This window comes from Orbicella faveolata, unplaced genomic scaffold (genome assembly GCF_042242905.1).
Source record: "Orbicella faveolata isolate gen_17 unplaced genomic scaffold, um_ofav_v1 contig_46, whole genome shotgun sequence".
Taxonomy (NCBI): Eukaryota; Metazoa; Cnidaria; class Anthozoa; order Scleractinia; family Merulinidae; genus Orbicella; species Orbicella faveolata.
Genome location: NW_028301576.1, coordinates 20,239,797 through 20,261,349, shown reverse-complemented (window position 1 = coordinate 20,261,349; position 21,553 = coordinate 20,239,797). Strand labels below are relative to the sequence as shown.

At 37.3% G+C, this 21,553-nt stretch overlaps 1 protein-coding gene across 2 annotated transcripts; it reads left to right on the top strand.

Moving 5' to 3' along the window:
• Positions 1-709: 709 nt before the first annotated feature.
• Positions 710-21,252, top strand: LOC110067043 (uncharacterized). 2 transcript variants are annotated; one of them, XM_089278775.1, is made up of 10 exons: positions 711-1,073; positions 3,728-4,012; positions 6,467-6,835; positions 11,143-11,291; positions 13,814-13,979; positions 14,520-14,608; positions 15,817-16,054; positions 16,813-16,927; positions 18,082-18,151; positions 18,999-21,252. In XM_089278775.1, the coding sequence occupies exons 1-10, from the start codon at positions 995-997 to the stop codon at positions 19,083-19,085; spliced, it is 1,647 nt and encodes a 548-aa protein (XP_089134901.1). In that variant the 5' UTR covers positions 711-994; the 3' UTR covers positions 19,086-21,252. The 2 variants fall into 2 exon arrangements, with proteins under 2 accessions (XP_020629978.2, XP_089134901.1); XM_020774319.2 differs by lacking the exon at positions 3,728-4,012 and having other exon boundaries at positions 710-1,073.
• Positions 21,253-21,553: the final 301 nt, after the last annotated feature.

Sequence of the window (21,553 nt, the reverse complement as noted above, 5' to 3'; positions counted from 1 at the left end):
GAATGCATCGCATTTAACCAGAGTGCACTGCGCCACTTTTTACCAGAGTGCGTTGCGCCACGAACTACAGTTCAAGTGAAAGTGAAAGTTTGTAAATCTGGACGATTAATTGTGACATCTCAATTTTAAACTTAGTATGTCATTTCTCAGCAGTCTCGCCTACTTGGCCGAATTCTTAAATGAAGAGAAATCGTCGCTCCTGAAGCTCGCAGAATAATTAAAACAAACGAAAACCGTAGAACACGCTAATTTCATATATGCTGCGATCTATTTCTTAAATTCATGTTTGGCAAACATGAATTTAAGCTAGAGCTTTAGCATTTTCACACATCGCGATGGACCCGTCCTCGACACAGTCTGTCAACATTCTTAAGACATTTAATGCGTATCAATACAGAATTTATAAGTTAGATTTCTGCTCCTACAACTTCCACATCTTTCGATTTTCGAGATCTGGTAAAGGGGAGATTGATGTGTATCTTTTTATGTTCAAACATGGGTCAGATCACTATCTGCTATGAAAAAAAAAAAAAAACATACAATGTACAATGCTAAGGGACCAATCTTGCTATAGTAACCTTATCTCATTTTTATTGATGTATTGATTGATTGATTGATTGATTTTACTGTCGATTATCTCTCTGCTTGAAATTCTGGCCAAGCCTCAACCTCGTTCCCAGGGCTGGAAGACGAGAGACCCTGGGAACGAGGCTGGCCACCCCTGCCCCGAGCCTCGCTATAAAGTAGTTCAGGACAGTATAGGAATGCATACTTGACGTGCATACTAAGCAACCACGAAAAAGATGGAGGAACTAACCGGTAAGTGATGGTCTTTTTGTTTCAGTAAGGCGGAAGATAAAAAAAAAGAATAAGAAAGACCGACATGTGAAGAACCAGTGAAGATTTGGATCAATCGAAGCGAAGAGTGTCTTCAGGAATCAGATGAATCATCAATTTTTTGCACAACACCGAGATTTCTCAGTTCATTAGCCATATGAGGACATCGTGGTTTCTCTTCCTGTTGGTAGTGTTTTCATCTTCGTTGGGGACTGTTGATGGGTCCTTATCAAGCGGTAAGTTTCAAATTAAGAGTTTAACTATTTTTATTTAGTTCTCTTGCTTGATGTTTGAACACCTGTATGACAACTCAAGTCATTAGAGCTTATTTAAGACTTATTTATTGGGATCCCATCTTCTATTCACAGCATCCCTTTCCCCCTCCCCTCTCATGATTTTTTTTCTTCTTTTTCTTTTGTCTTAATTTTATTGTGTGGAGTGGGGGATGTGGGGTGGGGGGACAGGCAAGTGGGAGTCTGGGACCTAGAGGGTGGGCAGGAAGAGAAAGGGTCCACAAGAATTAGGAGATCCAAGAGGGCAGGAAGCAGGAGAGAAATGCAAAATGCTAATTTTTGACCTTGTATTTAGCATCTTCTGAGACTTTGTCTGTGCAAATGAGCAAACAAAAATCACACTAGGGCTAAAAACAATGGCTTAATATTGTGGTGAAATTTTATACCCATTTAAAGTTGTGACAATATGTCAAGTGGCATGAGTGCACAATTGTATGTGTTGTGTAAGCTGTCAGAAGACACAAGCAAGTTTGAGTATATGACTTGATATCTCAAATCTTAGACTTGCCACAAGTCGACTGCAAAAATGCGAAAGTAAGCGAGTCTCAAGACGATGAAAGTGAGGGATGAAATCGCGAGTCGACTTGATGCGCCTGCAGAATATTGAATTTAATTTGCATATTGTTGGCGCCAAAAAAAACTGGGTGTGATGTAAATATTTGACAGCCTGTGCCGCTTTTCTGTCTCAGAAGTTTCTGGGTCCAAGACAATGGCTTTGACCCCTTTCTCACGAAGGATCAACACTTGATCTTTCATTAGTGAAACCAAAGGGAAAATAGCGAGGCAAACTGTGTCTACAAGATCTCGCTCGCCATGTTTGTAAAAGTCCAATACAAAGGGAGTGATGGAATGGCAGACTTTTCCCTGAGACTGTCGGTGCAACTGTCAAGACATTGCGGCCGCCAACGTAAGCCTCTACAACTTTCCGTTGATTCTCTCGAATTTCCTTGAAACCAAGCTTAGCTAGACCGGCATTTATCACCTCTCACACATTCATTTTCCTCAGACTCCTACACCTCGAGAGCAATCGACATGTTGCACAGGATCAAGTTACTCGAAAAATGACATCAGAATATAGACCATTATCTGATTGGATATAGCCTTTGACACCCCCAACACACCACCGACCAGAAAACTGGTTGGTTAAAAATGGCGCGCTGTGAGCGAGAAAAGTCCCTTTACCACCGGACCACCTAATTATCTAATCTAGCAGAAATGGGCTTTGAGAAAGTCTGCTCAAATCTGTATCATCAAAGTCCATTTAAGAGCAAAAGGAATACCTACATGTAAGAATTGCCCAGCTAAATGACTATTGTAAAATGTGTTTTGAGTCTCTTAACTTACAGGGGCAGGAGAAGGATGGAAAAGGGCAGGAGGTGGGAGAGCACCTGGATAGGGAAAGTGGGAGGTTCTGACCCCATGACTCCCCTACTTTACATGTATTTGGGAGCAACAAAAGTTTTAACATGCAACAAACAAAAACACCAGATTTAAATCTTTTATATACCTTTATTTTGTCACTCAGTCAGACTTCACAGTAATGATAGGTACTTCAATTTCTCCTGGGTTGTCCGTTGTTATTTTCCTCTGACAACCAGGCCTTTAATTTTACTGGCAAATGGTTGTCCGGACTATTTTTCAGTCATCTTGGATGACCGAACAACTGCAAATTTTGAGTACTGTTAACATTTGAGAACTTATTTTATAATGGACACTTGCCATATACATCTGGACACTGGTCGAGTCATCAATCTTCCAGTCCGGGGAAAATGTTCGTAAAGGGACGTGTATACTCAAGTAGTTTAAGGCCTAGGACAGGAATGTAATTAAGTAGGATTGTGGTTGGGCAGCTATATCTCTTGTTATATTTGTTTTACCAAGCTGAACTTTTCCCTGATTATAAAACTCGACGTCCTGCCTTGCCTTAACATATTATTTTGACCACGTGACATGCATTTTGTTAAAATTTTGTAAATCAGCGAATTGGTGGTGAATTTCCATTCTATTGATCAATTAACGAGCGTTTGTGATACAAATTTAAATTATCTACCTTGCTACGTTTGGAATGATCTCCCTTGATTTTGTTTATAGAAGATATAAATGATTAAACATTGAATTTTGTTGAATTTTGTATGTAAAAAAAAGGACCTTTCACCCTATAAAATTTTTCTGTGAAAAGAGGGATGGTCATTCCAAACGTGAGAAGATGGAAATAATTGAACTGCATCTAAAACACGTTTTTGCAGGATGTTATTACTAAAAACCACCACCAATTCCATAAATAATGGCTATTTTCCCCTAAACATCACGTGACATGTCACGTGACCTGTCACGTGACCTGTCAGAAGTACTAATTCTACTTTAAAATGTTCAGGACGTCAAAACCTAACTGTGTGCTAAATTTGGTTTCATTACCATTTATACCTTCAGAAATATAACTAATACATTATTTTCACCAGTGAAAGCCTTTGACCCAGGCCTTAAACTACTTGAGGATATAGCATATTTAAAAATACAATAAATATTTTTGAAAATTTAATATTGAGAAATTAAATACCTTTTAATACAAAAAATATTCTCGTTACCTTTAATTTCAGTTTTGGATCTTAAACTTCAGCCAGAAAGACTAAACAATGTTTACTATGCACTGAGAGGCTCTACATTTGTTTTAAACTGTACCATTGTACTGGGTAATGTGCAGGCCTTAAATTTAACATGGCAACACAATGGGAAATGGTTAGATCATGAAGTAGAACAAGTTGACGGTGCAACGGTGCAGTTGAAACTGTCTAACACAAGCAGAATTAACAATGGATTGTATTGGTGTGGTCCAAAACTTGGTAATACATCGCGAGGAGTTTACATATCTCTTACAGTGGCAGGTAATTGAATTAACATTTTATTTAGTAAGTATGAATAAATTAACTTTGCATGGACCCAAGGCTGTTGTCTAAGAAAAATTACAAGGAGCCTAAAGGTTCTTAACCATGAAATCCTGGGTGTAAAGTAATATGAAAAAAGTAAGTTTTTACAGTCTGCACTTAAAGGCAAAAATTAGTAGCCTGTGGCATGCAGGCTTTTCTAGAGCACAGCCTGGGGACCCTAATGTTGTAAAAGCTTGATAATAAACTGACCTCTCTTTATAGTCCAGTCAAACATGTCTGTCAGAGACCAGGCATTGTAATAAGTTAAAGGTTGCAGTATTAAATTGTATCAATTGGATATACAGGTGTAGTAAGATCACAGAAACAAGACACTTTGGCATCCCATTCATGAAGCTTTAAAATTTTATCCTTAGCAAGGGGAGAGTCTGTCTAAATTGGGCCTGAAGAACACCCCAATTTGCCCAAAATCAGGGTGCAAAGAAAACCAGATTTCAAGCTTTCCATTTAGGCAAATTGTAACTATCATATGTACAATCATTTTCATTAGCCCCCCAAACCCCACCTCCCCCCAAAACTATTACCAGTTTAAACTTTTTTTTTTTAATAGTGTCAGTGAGTGTTAATGTTGTTAATTTAAAAACTGTTTTACTTCTGTGGAATTGATAGATGTAAGAGCATTAAATTTAATTGGAAACAAATTGAAACAGTAAATTGGTTATTCTGATCTATGTTTAATCATCAGTGAAAACTGTTTTATGGTCAGGAAAATTCAGGGTTTTTTTTCTGGCAGAAGCTCTTCCTGGTGATGAAATTGCTGCATCTCTGACTCTTGCAGGACTTTAATTGAATTTGTTTTCAACAATGCAAGTCTGTGTGATATCATTTGTTAGTAACAAAATGTTATATTGATTTCATTTTATTAACTAATAACATGCCATCTGACATGGTTCGGACAAAAATAACAAATTATGCGGAAATTTTCAGCAGAAATATGTGTTGATTATGTGGAAAACACACTGATTTGTGCTGAAATTTCTATAGTCAACGAAATTGATGATAAAGTCTGAGCAACAGTGAAACAAAAAGTACTTCAAAGTCTTACCCACAATTTTAGCTAGAGCTTTACTCGCTGTAATAGAATGCACATCGTGTTTCCAACTTTGACATATGCTCATCTTCTAATGGTATTTGTTGACAGATATTTCTTCACTTTTGCAATTTTTGCCATAGCATTTTTGCTTATTTTGCATGGCCACTTTACATGCAGAATTCATTGTTACATTTGTAGAACATCGGTAGCTTACTAGCCAGGCATTTTCAATGGAACTGGTTTCCAGGCTCTTTGCCTGACCGGGATGGGTGGAGAGCGTTTTTGAATGGCCTTAGGTGTCCTGCGGGGCACGATGAGAAATGAGATTACCTAAATTAGGTTAGAATACCTGGAGTTAAAAATTGGTCCCAAGATAAATGGCCTGTTTTTGTTGCTGTTTTGGGAGAAAAACTACTTTTAAATGATCAATCTTTTCAGAGTTTTTGCTTGTAGGGTTGTAAGGCAGCTGCTTTATTGCTAATATGGAGCATTTTTTTTCATCTGTTTTATGTGGAAAAAAGCTCCAATTGCATGTGGAAGATGTGGATGTTAGCAAATTATGTGGATCCACACCGCTGCATCCTGTCAGATGCCCTGTAATAATATTTAGTTTTCCTCTTAAAAATAAGCATCATACACATGCTTGCACAGTGGTTACATGTAGATTTAATTTGCTTTCAATTTGTTGTTTGTTTTGTCGCGCAGTGGCCTCATGGTTAGTGTGCTTGTCTGTGGATTTAATGGTCCATGTTCAAGCCCTGGCCAGGGATAATGTGGTGTGTTCTATACAAAACACTAAACTCTCACAGTCTCTCCCTCCACCCAGGTGTATAAATTGGTACCAGTGAATGTAATGCTAGGAGTTACCCTGTGATAGACTAGAATCCCATCCAGGGGGAGTAGAAATACTCCTAGTCGCTTCATGCTATGGAAACTGGGATAAGCTCGGGCCTGATGGGCCACTTGGCTTGTATGCAGACTTTATGTAACAATTTGTTAATCAGCAGATGGCAGGGACTTGCCTTTTTTATGATCCTGACTTGAAGATAATAATTTATAACTTATAATTACAGTGTATATTATTAAATACATACATGTATTATATAAAATTTGGATGCTCAAAACGTTCATTTTCACTTTCATTAAAATAATACACAAATGTAATTTAACTGTGCATTTTAACATGTTAATTACGGTTAAGCAAATCAAACAGTAGAATCCAGGCAAGTAATTCATTCCAACTTTCTTTCCTTTAACCCATTAATACAAGATAAGTTCTATTTAACTTATTCACCGTATAATTTTTCATTTTACAGTCATGCAATAGTTCTTGTTTTAAAGGATTTTTTCTTGCTCCCCAGATCCCCCGAGTCGTCCACGTAATTTGAGATATAGTGTGGTTGGTACCTTTGACCCTGACAGAGAGTATCGTGTATTTTGGTCGGCATCAAGTTTTACCGGAGGTCTGCCAGTCAATTACTCAATTAAGTTGTGTCTGAATGACTCCACTGAAAATAAAAGCAGCTGCAAATGGAAATTCACTGACCCAGATTGCAGACCTGCAAATGTTCTAAGGACAGATAAAGATTTCCGCTGTGTGTTACAAAAGCCTGGAGATTTTGTTTCTCCATGTCGGAAAGCCTGTAACTATACAATATCTGTAGTTGCTGAAAATGCTGTTGGAAGTGTGACAAGCTGGCAATATCTGCCCTTTGTTAATAGTTTCTCAGGTAAAAATTTGTGTTTTGTGTGTGTGCAACATGACGGCAGATAATTCATGGTAGGCCACATATAATCACCTTCCCCTTTACTCCTTAAATGCTAACCGCAGCAAACAGCAGTAATTAAATGTTAACCGCAAGCAAACAGTAGTAAATAAATGCCAACTCCAATTAAACACAATATTTAAATGCTAACCGCAAGCAAACGGCAGTAAATAGAAGTAAACTGCAGGGAGACTATATGGGTGGCCTACCATGAATTATATCCCAACATGACGGCCATTCTCCGGCCAGGTAATACAGGTTGACCGAGGCATGTAGCCTTCGTTTGCTCAAGTTGAACATGGGCTCAAGTTTAGAGCTCATCGAATTCATGTTTTGTTTTTGAAGTTGACTGCTGCCCGGGTACTTGTTTTCAGTTGGATTGTAGGCTCAAACCAGGCTAACTTATTATTATCGGGATCAGCTCCATTTTTAGGCTGGACTAAATTTGCAAGTGATAGATCCTTATGACAGTCAATACAAAGTATATTTCCTTGGTTTATTGCTTTTAAGTTCATTGAAAATTAACCCACATTTGTGTGCTAGCATGCAGCAGCATGGGCCTTTGTATTGTCCTTCCCTCAAAGAAGCCTTAAACTACGGTGTAGGTGTTCAAAGATTAGCCCCTTTTCTGCTTAAAAAAAAACAAACAAATAAACAAACAATTACAACAACAACAAACTAAAGCCAACAAAAAAAACTAAGAAACAAAATGCACAAATAAAAGAATTATGATTGAATGTAGCTGCTTTGCCACTTATAAGGTGAATTTGAATTTGCATCCAAAGTGCATTACAATTTCAAATACAATAGTATTATTATATTAATACTGTATTGAATAAATGCACATGACTTGTATCTGTGAAGTTCTTCTTTGTTAAACATGAGAGATACTAACAGTAAAAACCATTTTGTTCAGTTTGGGACGTGCTCTCTCTGGTGTGAGTAATTTCGATCCTCTGATTCAAAGATTTTCTTAGTGCAATAAAGGAATGAAGATGTTTGTAATAACTCAAGTCCTAAGGACAGAACCATCAATATCAGAATAGCCCTCAACTTGCTATGCTGAATTTTAAAGGCGAGGAGACATAAAATGAAGTGTGGATTTTGTCAACCCGTGATAGAATTTGGTTCATTATTGATAGTGCTTTACCTCTGAAGTACTACAGTTTATGTACATGTCCATGTATATAACACACTCATATTTGGTGGAACTCGTTACTTTATCATTCTTAAGAAGCATTCAAATCAGCTCAAGTGTTACACCTAGATAATCTCAATGATTGTTTGTAATTGAATGATAGTTGCAAAATTTATGCTGTCACACAACATACAAACTTCTCATAATCTTTTTGATCTGATTTTATATCACGAGTTGGCTGGAAGGAAATTTTGATTTGCTATCAAAACGAGGAGTTCAGTAATTATTTATATCCAAGGTAGCCACATGCAGTACTCGACTGCCAATTTCACATGGACAAAACTGGCTGTTAGTTGGTCAAAGGTCCAAGCTAGAATAACATCGAAACAAATGTATATTTTATTTTATAAGGCATTTTTAGTCAGGTGAAAGCCAACTTTAGGTTTACCCTCTTATTTCCTGTCAATGCTCAGTCACGTGCAATGGGCAATACCGCAGACACGTAATAAAGGCTCAACCTTCTTTCCACTATGTCGATATCAAAAGGAAAAGATATGTCGGATATCAGTGAGTTATCAATGAACAGAAAATGTGGACAGAGCGTTACTACAGATGACAGAAGAACATTTACTGAAGTTTTAGGTGCTGATAAAGACAAAGTGCCTCAAGATCAAACTCTAGGAAACAACAACAAAGATGCCATGTTGGACTGCAAAAGTGGCTTTCATCATAATGAAGATAAATGTACTTAATTGTCATTTTTATGTGACCTCTATCATGATTATTACATTTGCTATGTTTTTGCTCAACAGAGTTCATTATCAGCTGTTATTTTTCTAATAGTGCCATTAGTTTTGTCACTTTTGTGCATATATTACAGTTGCGTGTTGTGTGCAGGAATGTTTGTTTGGTATCAGACAACGTGGTGTCAGGTGAATGTTATGTATTGGACAAAGCAGCACTATGTATACAACAAAAGAGTGACGAATCAGCGTTGTGTCACTTGTGTGTGCAACAAAATGATGTTGAAAAGGAAATAAACTATGTAGAAGAATTCAGGCTTCATTATGCGATTTGTTAATTTTAATAGTTAACAATCGTCAAGGTGATATTATGTACTTTGGTGAAAATTCTGGAAAACAATGTGTTGCTATGAGTTTGAGTACTTTGAATTATAATAAGTTAAATGGAATACATAGCTGTAATGACCTGGTACAAATAATGGAGATGGATAATAAAAAAATAATAATCTTTACCCTTGGCAGTGTTTATAGCACAAAGGTTAACTAGTGGGGCAGAGCAAACAGCTGATAAATATTGTTTTGGACAAGTGTATTTAAAGCAAATAGAATTACTTCAATGGTTGCTATGTCTGAGAAAAATTACCAGCTTAATTATAGTGAAAGCTACCCTCTGGTAGTCTAAATCATTGTGATTCAATAACTGAGGGATATCAGTGCTGACAGTATGTCTATAGACAGGGCTTTTGAATCACTCTTGTCACAAAATTATTCTTCATTTATTCTAGCAGTAGAGGTTATTGGTGTCAGTATCCGTCATACTGATAATGGGAGTTATAAGATATTTGATTCTCATGCAAGAGACAATTATGGTAGTCTAAGCCATCCCTTAGGTACATGTGTACTACAGTATTAGAAGTACCATCCAATCAGAGCTTAGTACAGTATTTCCAGACTATACACTCACTTGGTGACGAACTCAGAGGAGAGCAGATTAGTACGTATGAAATAACCCCAGTAAACAGTGTGAGAGAAGAACACAACTGCTCTTGTATACAATGCTGTTCTGTAGGGCTTTATATAATGTGTTACTCAGTGGCAACGCCTTAAGTATAATTTTAAATTACCAAATGTGACAGTGAACTTAAGTGACGTCACAATTCAAATCAACTTCAGTATGATTACCGTAGCTTTCACTTTCATCTATTGGTCAGTTTCATGATTTCTTTGAGACATGCATCTATTAGCATGTACATGTACATCTCACACATGCTATTTCTAGGACCGCTGTGATTAACACGTGTAGCAGCACATTTTTAGCTACAGCCCCACTTGCGATCTTAGATCGTCTTGTTAGGTTTTAATTGTCTATATTGCACTGTAGCTTTGTGGAAAACATATACAGAGGTTTCTCATACAATAAAAATCCAGAATATAGACCATCAAAATTGGAGTGATTTTTTGTATAATTATAAAGAACCTATTTTCTTTGCCAGGCTGAACAGGTTCTTCTTTTTTGGGGTATTTAAATACCAAATTCCAGCCTGTAGGTTCTTAAATCACTAGGTTCATACAGTATATATGTGGGTTTTTCCTGTATTGTAAAATAACTCACAATAATTTATGGTTCACTTTCAGTGTTATATCACACTCATTCCTTTTACTGCCCAGGTGTAATTTAACTTTGTGATCGAACTGGCACTGTCTTTTTAACTTGACTTGATTTCTCCCAAGCACTTATTAAAGATGATTTCCTGTCTGTACTGCACAGTCTCCGCACCCTAATGTTTACAAACATAAAAAAGCCTCACTCGATAGAATGCGATCTTGATGCTATTCGTTATGAACCACATACCTTATGTTTGAGGCCTTTCAAATTCTTTTTCCAAGTGCTTCATTGACTTTTACAGCTGAAAACTTGTTTCGTCATGTGATGTGAGAAAAAGCAAAACATAAAGCTTCGCATCGTTTCGCATCCATAATGGCGGTTGACATGAAACTTTGAATTTACTTCATGTATAAATAGTTTTGAAATGTTCACATTTTGTGACCTCATGCATGAAACAAAACAAAAAAACGTAACCAAACTCTCGAGAGTGTGCAGTACGGACTGGAAATCATCTTTAAGCCATGAAAATTGTGTTCATGTTGATGAGTTCGTAGTACAAATAATAAATCTCTGTAAAACTGTTGCAACTGTAGTGCTTTGCACTTGTCACTTACCTTACTCCCTATTAGTCTTGTTACAATTGTCTATAGTTATTAGTACTACATGTACATTTATGTTCTAAATATCTACATAGTAATCTGTGCGGTTCAGCTGCTGGCTATTTTTGATTGTCATTCAATCATAAAACTAACCTTTATTTTGTTTTTGACTTTTTAACTTACAGCTACCCCTTGGCCTCCATCAAATTTCACAGTTGTTACTACTGATAAGCAGAAGGAGTTACGGGTTAGCTGGAGACCAAAGCTTGCATGGAGGTTCACAGAGACAGAATATACCATTCTGTATCATGCAAAAAATGACATGGAAAATGAGGTTTGTTGTTACTGCATTCAGTACATTTACATGTAACTCCTTTGCACATGGCCTAGCTTATTTTGTTTTGTTTTGTCTTTTGTTTCGTTTTTAAGAGCTAGCCTGCAGTAAGTTGCCAAAAACTCTGAAATCTCGTTCCTTGACTCACAACAACAACAACAGCAGCTTTATTTATCCCTTATTTTTTATAAATTAAATTATGACTCTTTCCTTACTGTGCAAGCTTGATGAAACAAGCAACTCTCAAGAGTTCTGTTTTGCACAGTCTACTGTAGATTTTGATGGTTTTGAAAACAATGGAAATGAGCAGAAGTAAAGAACCAATGTCTCAACAACAACATCAACAACTTTATTTGTACTCAACGTAGAAATTACAAATTAGATGAACAAAAATAAGTTAAAATAAAAAGAGTTCAAATACCGTAAGTTAAAATAAAAATAAAAACCTCTCGATTGAGCCATGTATTTGCCAGCTAGGCGTGCGCAATTTAACCAGAAGTCAGATATTTGCAGACTCTTTCCAGGGTCACTCATTACCTCACCTCTGGTCAAGGAGAGTTCATTAAGACTCTGGGTGTTGCCAAAAACTACTTTAGGTTAACTACCAACAAATATACACTTAAAAACCTACTTGATTTGAATTGGCTAAGAGCAGTGTACTCCCATCTAATGTAACTACATGTAACTTGTTTCTTACAGCTGTAGATACATCCCCGCTCTTGTAAATCCCAAAGTCGACTTTCGTCATACATTTGTGTTTGAGGAGCAGTCACTGAAGCACTAAGTCTTGTTATGTCTCAATTTGCATGTTAGTGCATGATTTGATAAGCAGCCAACACAGATAGCAATAGATGTTTCCACACGACTGTTCATTTTGAATATCGACTGTAATCTGACAGAAGGGATCAAAAAAAAAAAATTTTTTTATTTATTTTAATTAATTGCTACTTACACTGCTTACAATACAATATTAATGTAGTTACTTACACTAATTACGAAAAACTTATTACTTACGCCACTTACGATACTAACACTTACTCTGTATAATACGCATACTCACGCTACTAACAATACTAATACTTACACTGCTTACAATACAACATAATTAGATTACTTGCACTACTTGCAATTCTAGCATGGCAAGATCATACCAGTTTACTCCTGTCACTAATGTAAATTCTGAATTGCAAATTACAGAAAATATGCATGGTATATATGCGCCTTGTTTCTTTTCCTTTCATTTTTATTTTCGTTTTCAGGGGACTAGGGTCAAGTTGTCAAGAGATTACAAAAGAGGCAACAGAGGCTCCCACTTTTTTTAAAATGATTGTAGTTGTATTTTTTCCATTTCATAGATATGTTTTAAATACAGTAAGAAATCATTTAGTTTTGGAGAACATTTTTTTCTGTCTACATAGCCAAATGTAATATTTAGCACTTAAGCAGCAGAAGTTAATTTGGAGTTTATGTTTAGAGCTATCCGGCCTTAGGCCCAGTGCTGTATCAGGCTCTAAAGGTGTCTCTTCGGCAATAACTTGGCAAGACTGTAGGCATACTTTAAAATTGTTCCAAAAATATTGAGTTTTTGGGCAAGCCCAAAATAAATGTGCAAATTTCTCTGTTTCTCTTTCACAGAAAGTGCATTTCTCGCTATCGACGAGACCAATTTTTTTCAAGAAGTTGTTTGTTGATATTCTCCTATGAAGAAATTTAAAACTGAAAGTTATAAGTTTTGTGTTCTTTGTACATTGAAAAGCCATTTGGTAAACCTCTTTCCAGTTGAGCTCTTGTTTTGTTGTGAGAGTGACGTCTTCCTGCCACTTTTGTTGACTTTGGTTGGGTGGTTCACTTTTTCCTGATACAAGTTTCTTATATACTAGTCTACTAGGTTTTTTGCTTTTTAAAAATTTTGACAAGAAACTTTCATGTTTAATAGAGGTTCTGATGTTATGGGGTATATATCTTTGAAGAGGTTTTATTGAAGAAATGATTCCAAGAAAGGTTAAAGGTCGGGCTGTCAGGTCATGTTGCACAGAGTAGAAGGCAGCCACTCAAATAAAAAGGCTGAGAAAACGGAAAGCAATAATTAAAACAGGCCAGCCAAAAAAATTGAAAAGTTCAAATTTTGTCTTGAACACACACATGCACTAAAAGTAAGATATTGTCACTAACTTCATTTTCATGATGTAATCTTCATCATAATCTACTTTACATGTGCTTTTAAATTTAGTGTGAAAAATTGCATTTCTAGCAAAATTAAGATCAACTTGTAGCATCATAGCACCCAATAATCCATTTTTTTTTTTGTGAAGGGGGGGGGGGGGGGGGAAGGGAAAATTTAATGGCAGAGTGTTAAACTGATAACACAATCATGGTTAAGTCATTCATAATAAATTATTCAAACCCCAGCCAAATTACAGACAGCCGGAGTACACCTAACCCTTAGACTAAACCTATGCCTAGAGAAAAACATTCTTAAAAACATTCATTTATTTAGCATTTTTGTTCCCTTTCATGTGTAGACCAAGGTTGTCCGAAACAAAACAAGATTTACCTTGCTGACGAGTTTGGAGGTATTCATGGAATATTATGTGTACTTGACGGTCAGATTTCTCAGTGGAGGAGGAAAGTCTAAGAGTGCTCCAAGCGAAGTGCAAGGACCACGCATTGTGAAAACACCAGCTGGGGGTATGTCTTCTGTGCAATATTATGGTGTCAAATAATAATTAGTTCGATATTGTCAATATTCAAATTATATTTATCTTATTAACCAAGTACAGTAGCAAATATTGGACAGGCAAGGGAGCAATCTGACTGGATTGATTTCAGTTATACGTTCTCTGAACTAAGTCGTTTAATAATGTATCATTATTACATGACTTGTATACATAGTGGTTTTGAATGTGTAGTCTATAATCTTGGACGTGCAAGTAGACACCCATGGAACCCTGATGTATGTTTCAGAGAGGCTTCAACTGACTGCTGCACCTTTCAATAACAAATAAACTCAGTCTGCGCAGTCAACAGTACTGTTTTTTTTTTTTTTTTTTTTTTTTTTTTTCTTTCTTTTTTGCTGCCCTAAATACGGACACTTTTGCTTGTCCTTGTGGTGTCCATATTATTACATGTAACTGGGTTCTACAGCTGTGGTTTATTTTTGAGCAAGAAAATAGTTATTTATTATTGTAACTGTAAATTAATACAATACTTACAATATTGACATTTTAGAACCAGATACTCCATCAAAGGTGATAAGACACTGGTCAGTGATCTTTCCTGGTAATCCTGCACTGAGGAATGTTATAGTGGAGTGGAAGGTCTGTACTAGCATTTCATATCATATAACTCTTGTGAGCAGGCAAGATGATCCAAATCTTGTGCTGAGATTGGCTACCCGATCAGGCAAGATGGTGCTGTCTTGCCCACTCAGGATTACGCACTGTCTCCCGCAAGAAAAACAAGTACCAAGCCATAATATAATAAATCCTTTATGGACCATTCAGCTTGTTTGGTCAAGATGGCTGGATATTGGTCTTCTTTTTTGTGTGTTGATGAACCGAGACGGCTTGGTCAAGGTCCATAAACACACAGAAGACCTCGGCCAATATCTAGCGAACTAAATTGACCCCACACTTGGTCAATAACCCATTATATATTACACTGTCTATATTGGAACAGTAATAATAACGCTGATAAATCCAGTCAAAACATGTAAATGACTATTTTAGGTGCTTTAATTGAACTGAAGACACAGTGAAAATTTTCAAAATGTATGACAAGTGCCTGCCTGTCTGTCTGGTCAGCGACCTGCTTAGCACACTTCCTATTCCATTCTTGTCATGTTACTTCCCTTCTGCCTGTCTGCTTTACCTCTCTCCTTCCCTTTCTAAGCACAATATCTGGAGGCGAAAATGATGGGAAAAATGAGAGAAATAGACTGAAATGTTTTTATAGCAGATGAAGTCTTAATGTTGTATTTCGACTAAACTGGCTTCACCTGTACTAAAATAAAGTAAGTTTTGATCATATATATATATTTTTTTTTGCAACCTTGTATAGTAAAGCAGTTGTTTGTTTGTTTTGGTTTTTGTGACATCAAGAATAGTCAAGGTCTTGGTAAGTGTTACCAGTGTCATCCTTTGGCTTCAGCTGATAGTATTTACCTCGTCCTTGTTTGATGTGGATATCTCAAAACACCTCATTGAGTAACTGTTTACTCCTGGGGAGGGAACTCGGACTCATATAAGGACATGGCACGCTCGTGGGAAATTTTGAAAAGAACCCCTCAGGGGTACCAAAATCCTATTTTGTGGACGGGCTTGAATTTGTTTTCACTGATAAGAAGTACTAATTAAAACACATTGAGGCTGAACGCCCCTAAGAGGTACCAAAAAAGCTTTTTTAACCCCTAAAAGGTATGGCGAGCACCCCCATCTTTTCTATATAAAATTCCTCTCCCCCCCCCCCCCCCCCTCCCAAATTGGGTTTGTTATTAAAAGTACCTTCTCACAACTGTTTACTTCAGTTGACAGACAATGCTTCCTGGCGTGGCACTCCTGGTGAATATGTTGTTCTCTGCAATCACTATCTTCATACGCTGGGTTCTCTTCTGAACTGTGAATATCATGTAAATGCAACAACAAACACTGCAGTTTTACAAAGACTCGACTCTGCCAAAAGTTACCTTGTCTACATCAAGATGTGTAATGAAGAAAAAATGTGTGGTCCAGATAGCGAGCCATACATAATAAAGGAGCTTCAAGGTGGGTTAACAATGTATGTGTGTGTGTGTGTGGGTGGGGGTGGGGGGGGGGGGGGGAAGGGAGTCTTAGGTCATGCTTTTTAAAGGGTGTAAAATACATGTCAGTGAAGAAGTCGACTCAGCTTAAATTCACTCGAGAAATGAAACTTCCTCAGCATCTGCAAGAGTTGAGCCAACAGCCATCCAAGTACATTGTACCTTTTGTTATCACTCAACTACTGAAGAATTTTCTGCTACACGTGGCCTGCTAATAGCCCATTTAATTTCGAGTTGCCCTAGGCCTCTCTGTCAAAGCGAGGCCTCAGTGGTGCACAACCATTCATATGAAAATGACTTTAATTTGCATGTGAATGAAATCTCATTTTCATATGAATTAGGATATTAAGCACCAAGACTCGCTTTGAGAAAGAGGCTAAAGGTAAGTCTTGAATGGGCTATTCCAAGCGTCATCAATGTGCTAGGTGACATTAAAGAGCCTTACAGTTAGCAGCTCATAAAGATTCTTGACTCGCCGTTTCAGAAAATTGTGGAATAGACTGTAAGTACTCTTAATAGAGAGGAGAGCTTGTTAAAAAGTTGATGTTCTACAGGAGAGCTTTAGAGAGGGGGATTATTTTGCGTTTGTTTTATTATATGATTTTTAATGGTTTCTGAGTCAGGGTGTGCTGTGTTTTCCTTGTTTGCCATTTATTTTTGAAAGAATTCTCGACAAGAAATAATTCCTGCTGAGCATGCAGCTGTTCTGTTTCTTACTTGCAGATAACTCAACAACACCAACGAATGGAGGAAAACTGAGCAACAAACAAATCGCTTTGATCACATTGTCAGTTGTGGTGGGATGCATAACAGCTTTATTCGCTATATACTTGATAAGGTAAAGAGATGTTTTGTCAGATTACTGCTTGGTAGTTCTATGGCTTTTTAGTATAAATCTACTTGCGTCCTGATTGGCTACGCTACTCACTATCTACTCTATTGTAGGTAGTGAGTAGTGTAGCAGTGTGCGCTTGTTAACGAACTGGCGGCCGCTTCTTTACGTTGTCGAAGCGTCTGTGAAGATGATTTAGATAACATTTTGAATGACTAATAGATTTATACGAAAACAATTAGATTATTCACTCTCGAGTTCTATGAGTGATAGAAATCTCGAGCTCATAATCTAATTGCTTAATAGCACCCTAACACAATAGCAACTCTTAAAAGCGACCATCTTTGAAAATCCAAAAGCATTTGCAATTCGAGCTACTTGCACTGATGAGTAAGCTGAAACAGCAGAGGCTAAGTTTCATGTGAGAAGTTAAACAGACAGCTTGGGATAATTACTGGTGATTAATTAAAAGCATTTTGAGTCTAAAAGACGTTCTTGATACTTGTTTCATTAATACTGCTGCATAACCAACACGAATTGAACTAGAACATACAGCGATTGCGTAGCTAGGGAATAATTATATCAGGTGTGGCATACATTCGGAAATCACATTATGTGACTGTTAAAATATCTAGGTTGCAGCAATTGCGTAGTTTAGGAATATATGGACGTAGGTTGAAGCCAGTGTGTGCTAGCTAGATTGAAAGCCTTCCTTTGAGCCTGGAATTTTTTACCCGTCCGCTCTATCGTACATACTAAATGTTGCTAACCACGTACAGTGGAAGCTCTTCAATACGAACACGTCAGGAGCAGGCATGAGTGGCGTCAGTTTGACTTTGCCTGCCTATAGGTTGATCATCTCAAAGAAGTTTGTTTCCTTAAATAGAACTTCAGTTCAAAAAGTTTTGCTTGCTTAGCCTGTAAAAGCCAATTTCCTGCCGGCTAAAAACTCTACTAAAACTCCTCACAGCAACCAGTACATTTCATTTTCAACGGCAATTTTTGTCTATGGTAGATTTAATGTTAAAGGAGTACTTGCACTTTTAAATCACATTTGTAATATAATTAATAGTTACAATGTACCTCTCAGCTGGTGTACCCTGATACATGTATAAAGGCAAAGCATTAAGGCATTCAAAATTGATCTGTTATCTCCCCAGAAAATGGCGTCGAGGGCAATTACACGAGGTATTCCACTTAGTAACCTTGAGGGATCGTATTTTACTTCAGGTAAGTAGATCTGCAATTTTTCTTTATGTATTTACAATTAATCTTTATTCATCACGAACGTTTAAATTTGAGCTCTCTTAACACAGACTTCTAAGTAAGTCTGTTTTCATGGATGTGTAGCAAGGCTTTTTTTTCCCTGAGGGAAATCTAAATTTCGATGCTTGTTAACCACATTCCTTTAAAATCAACCTAACATTGGTACAAAGTTTGGTACATGCCAGGCCCATATAGGGATGCATTGCTTAAGGGGACAATAACCTAATGGCCTTGAGGGCATCATACTTTGCACTCCTCAGTTGATATTGGGGTAGGTGCAGACCTTCTGGAGGTTTGTGTAGCTACTGTGTTATTGTCTGTAACCATCTCCGTCCCCGGGAGTTTCGTGTGCGCCTATTAGCTTCAGTAACTGTTGGAGTTTTTCCACCCAACATTCAACCTGATAACACCCCTTCACCACGATGATGCGCCTCTGAGGAGATAGAGACTGTGAGGTTCCTTGGTGCTTTGACTTCCGTAAGAACCCTGAAGAAGGCTGTAATGCTGAAACGTCGGTTGTTTTGTCGCATATCTGAATATTCTCACTTCAGCTATCTGATTCCATAACATCTTATCAATTCCACGTGCAGAACCTTTGTTCTTTAGTAATGCTCCAAACTTGTCAACTATCCCCAGGTATTCCAGAGAAATTATATTATATTTCTGTACTAATTCTTGAAATGGTCAAGGACTGCCCAGTGTTCTGGGAATTTTTTTAACAAGGGCTACGGGTTCTAACGTCTCTGGCTGTGAGAAGCGACGGGTCAGCTTCAGGTTAGTAAACTGACATGTCATTGTCTTTTCTTTGCAGCCTCCTGTGCCAGCTAATTATGACTATGTAGATCCATCAGTTACAAAAGACTATGATCAGCTCAATTTGAACGAAGTTCAACTTTGATGTCACATTGGACAGCATGATAGATGTATTAAGACGCCTATCAATAGACGTCACTGCAGGAGTGCTGAGTCAAGCAGTCCTCCACAGGAAAAAAGATGGCGACTGTACATTTTAGCACAATACCATGGGAACCTTACACAGCCCATAAAGTAGAAGGAAAAATAGCCATACTTTTGCAATATTTGTCTTTGTGTTAACGACATTATGTATGTAAGGTTTAAAGCTCTCAGAATGTTTCTGTGCATTATTATTATTGGTTGTTAAGTTTTTTTTTTTTTTATGAGCGTTGTTAAAGTTTTCGTGCACTAAGAAGCATGGGTTAATGAACCAGTCGCCACCTTGTTTTTTTTTTTCCTTAGGAGGATTGCCATTAAAATTAAGCTAGGTTTATTATAGCCCTGATTAACTTAACTGGTTTAAAGGAAAAATACGCTGAAACAAAGAGCAAAGTTACAAACAAACAAAAATAATTGCAACGAGGCAGGTTGCCAAAAAAATGGTTTAGGCTAGTTGAGTTAAGGAATAAATTTGCTTTTCTGTTAGAAGCTGAATTGATCGAGGCAGTTACTGTTAACTGCCCATACATGTTATATTTAATTACAACGTGAACATGTCTTATTTAAAAGTGACTTTGTATGACTGTGTCACACGACCTTGTCGATCATTGAAAAAAAGGTCCTAGAAAGACATAGATGCCAGAAGTGGAAAGAGCGCAATGAAATTAGTGAGATTTCTAATTTGAGGCCCTTGACGTTTTAGTGGGAGATTTTAGGACAATTGGACAGTTTGATAGTTCTGCTTGCTGTCCAGCAGCAGGTTTAACGTCAGTGCCTCAGAATTGGAATTATCACTAATTTCATCATGGTGTTTCCCTTTCTGATATTTCGTACCACGACCTCTTTTTATGTTTGACAGGGTCACGTGACACGGTGTTGCAAAGGCCCCATTTAAACTGTATGTACATCAATTATTTCATGATATTTAAGCTGTGTTCTGGTTTTCATGTTTCAATTTACTTTAAAATATGAACTCGGTCAAGAATGATCGTCTTGTGGATAGTATTTTTGCTTACTGTTTTTATGGACACTAGTTCTCAGAATTTAGTACAACATCAACGCTATATCCTGGGCGATGATTTTCTTTAGCATTTTCACCTACTTGCTTGGTGTTGTATAATTTTATTATTTGACACAAAATTAGACATAAGTCACTTTAGACTCCTAGGCTAAGTTCACATGGGACCAGTCCTAGACCCGAGAATCAGGTCTGTTCAGACGGGAATGTTCTTTTATCAGCATAGACTCTCTTTATGTTGAACTGGATCAGCGTGCTTCTTGATCCACCTGAGCAGATCAGATGTGTCTACCTCGTGATCACGCTCAGAATAATACTTATAAAACAATTTCAGGCTAGATCCATTTTAGAGTGATGTTTGTGGATGCTGCCAAAATTGGCACGTTCCGTCTGAAAATGGATTGGTGTAGGTGTAGCACGGACCAGTTCAGTTTGAACGGTCTCCAAACCGGACCTGAGTTTTGCACGTCCAAACATTAACTTGGGCTGGCAAAGGACCGGAGCATTATAGCTAGCAGGTTGGTCTGTGAGCCTATTTTGCAAGTTTTGCACCGGATCCATTGAAAACTGTTCCCCTCCAAACCTATCCTTGCACAAGTGATTGGTATTTGCCAGGTTTACAAAAAAAAAAAAAAATGGAGCACGCAGTTTTGTGCTGTCGCCCCTGCAGAAAATCTCAAAACGTTTCAATTCTAATTCTAGTTTTAATGGATAAAGTTTGAAAGAACCTCCTTTTTCAGAGAGGCATGCTGTGCCAAAGCATTTTCTATTAATAATTCATTCACACGCAAACCACTTTTGATATTGGAATTATTCGTGTTTTGTAAATAAAGACTGAAATTCTCTCTAGAATAAGGAATTACAATCATTAACTTTTTTTGTCACCGTTCCTTGCTGCAGTTACTCTTTTTTAAATATTTTGTATTACATTTTTGTATTTCAGCATTTCAGTCAGTGCAGTTGCTGCGGCTGTTTGTGTTGTTGTTGTCGTTAAGTTGACACTAAAAAGCTGTACAAGTAGATGTATATGTACGGCCTTACAAAGGCATGCCAAATAAATATTTTCAAAAACATAAATAAACTTGATTTTCAATTCCGTTTTTTGGGCTGCCTAATAATTTAGCCCTTTCTTAATGTACATCAACCTGAAGTTGTTTTCTATGTAAGTCGTTTTATTATATGGCTAGCTCCGTGAGCGGGCAAGCTAACATGAGCAAATCCTTTGCTGTGATTGGCTACCCAAGCTGGCAAGGTGACGCTATATTACCCGCTGTGTCCCGCAAGAAACATTTCCCCGTAAGCCACATAATAAATCCTTTATTGACCAAGCTTGTTCGGCCAACGTGGCTGGATATTGGCCTCTTTCTCTTTTGCGTGGTTATGGAGCTCGATTC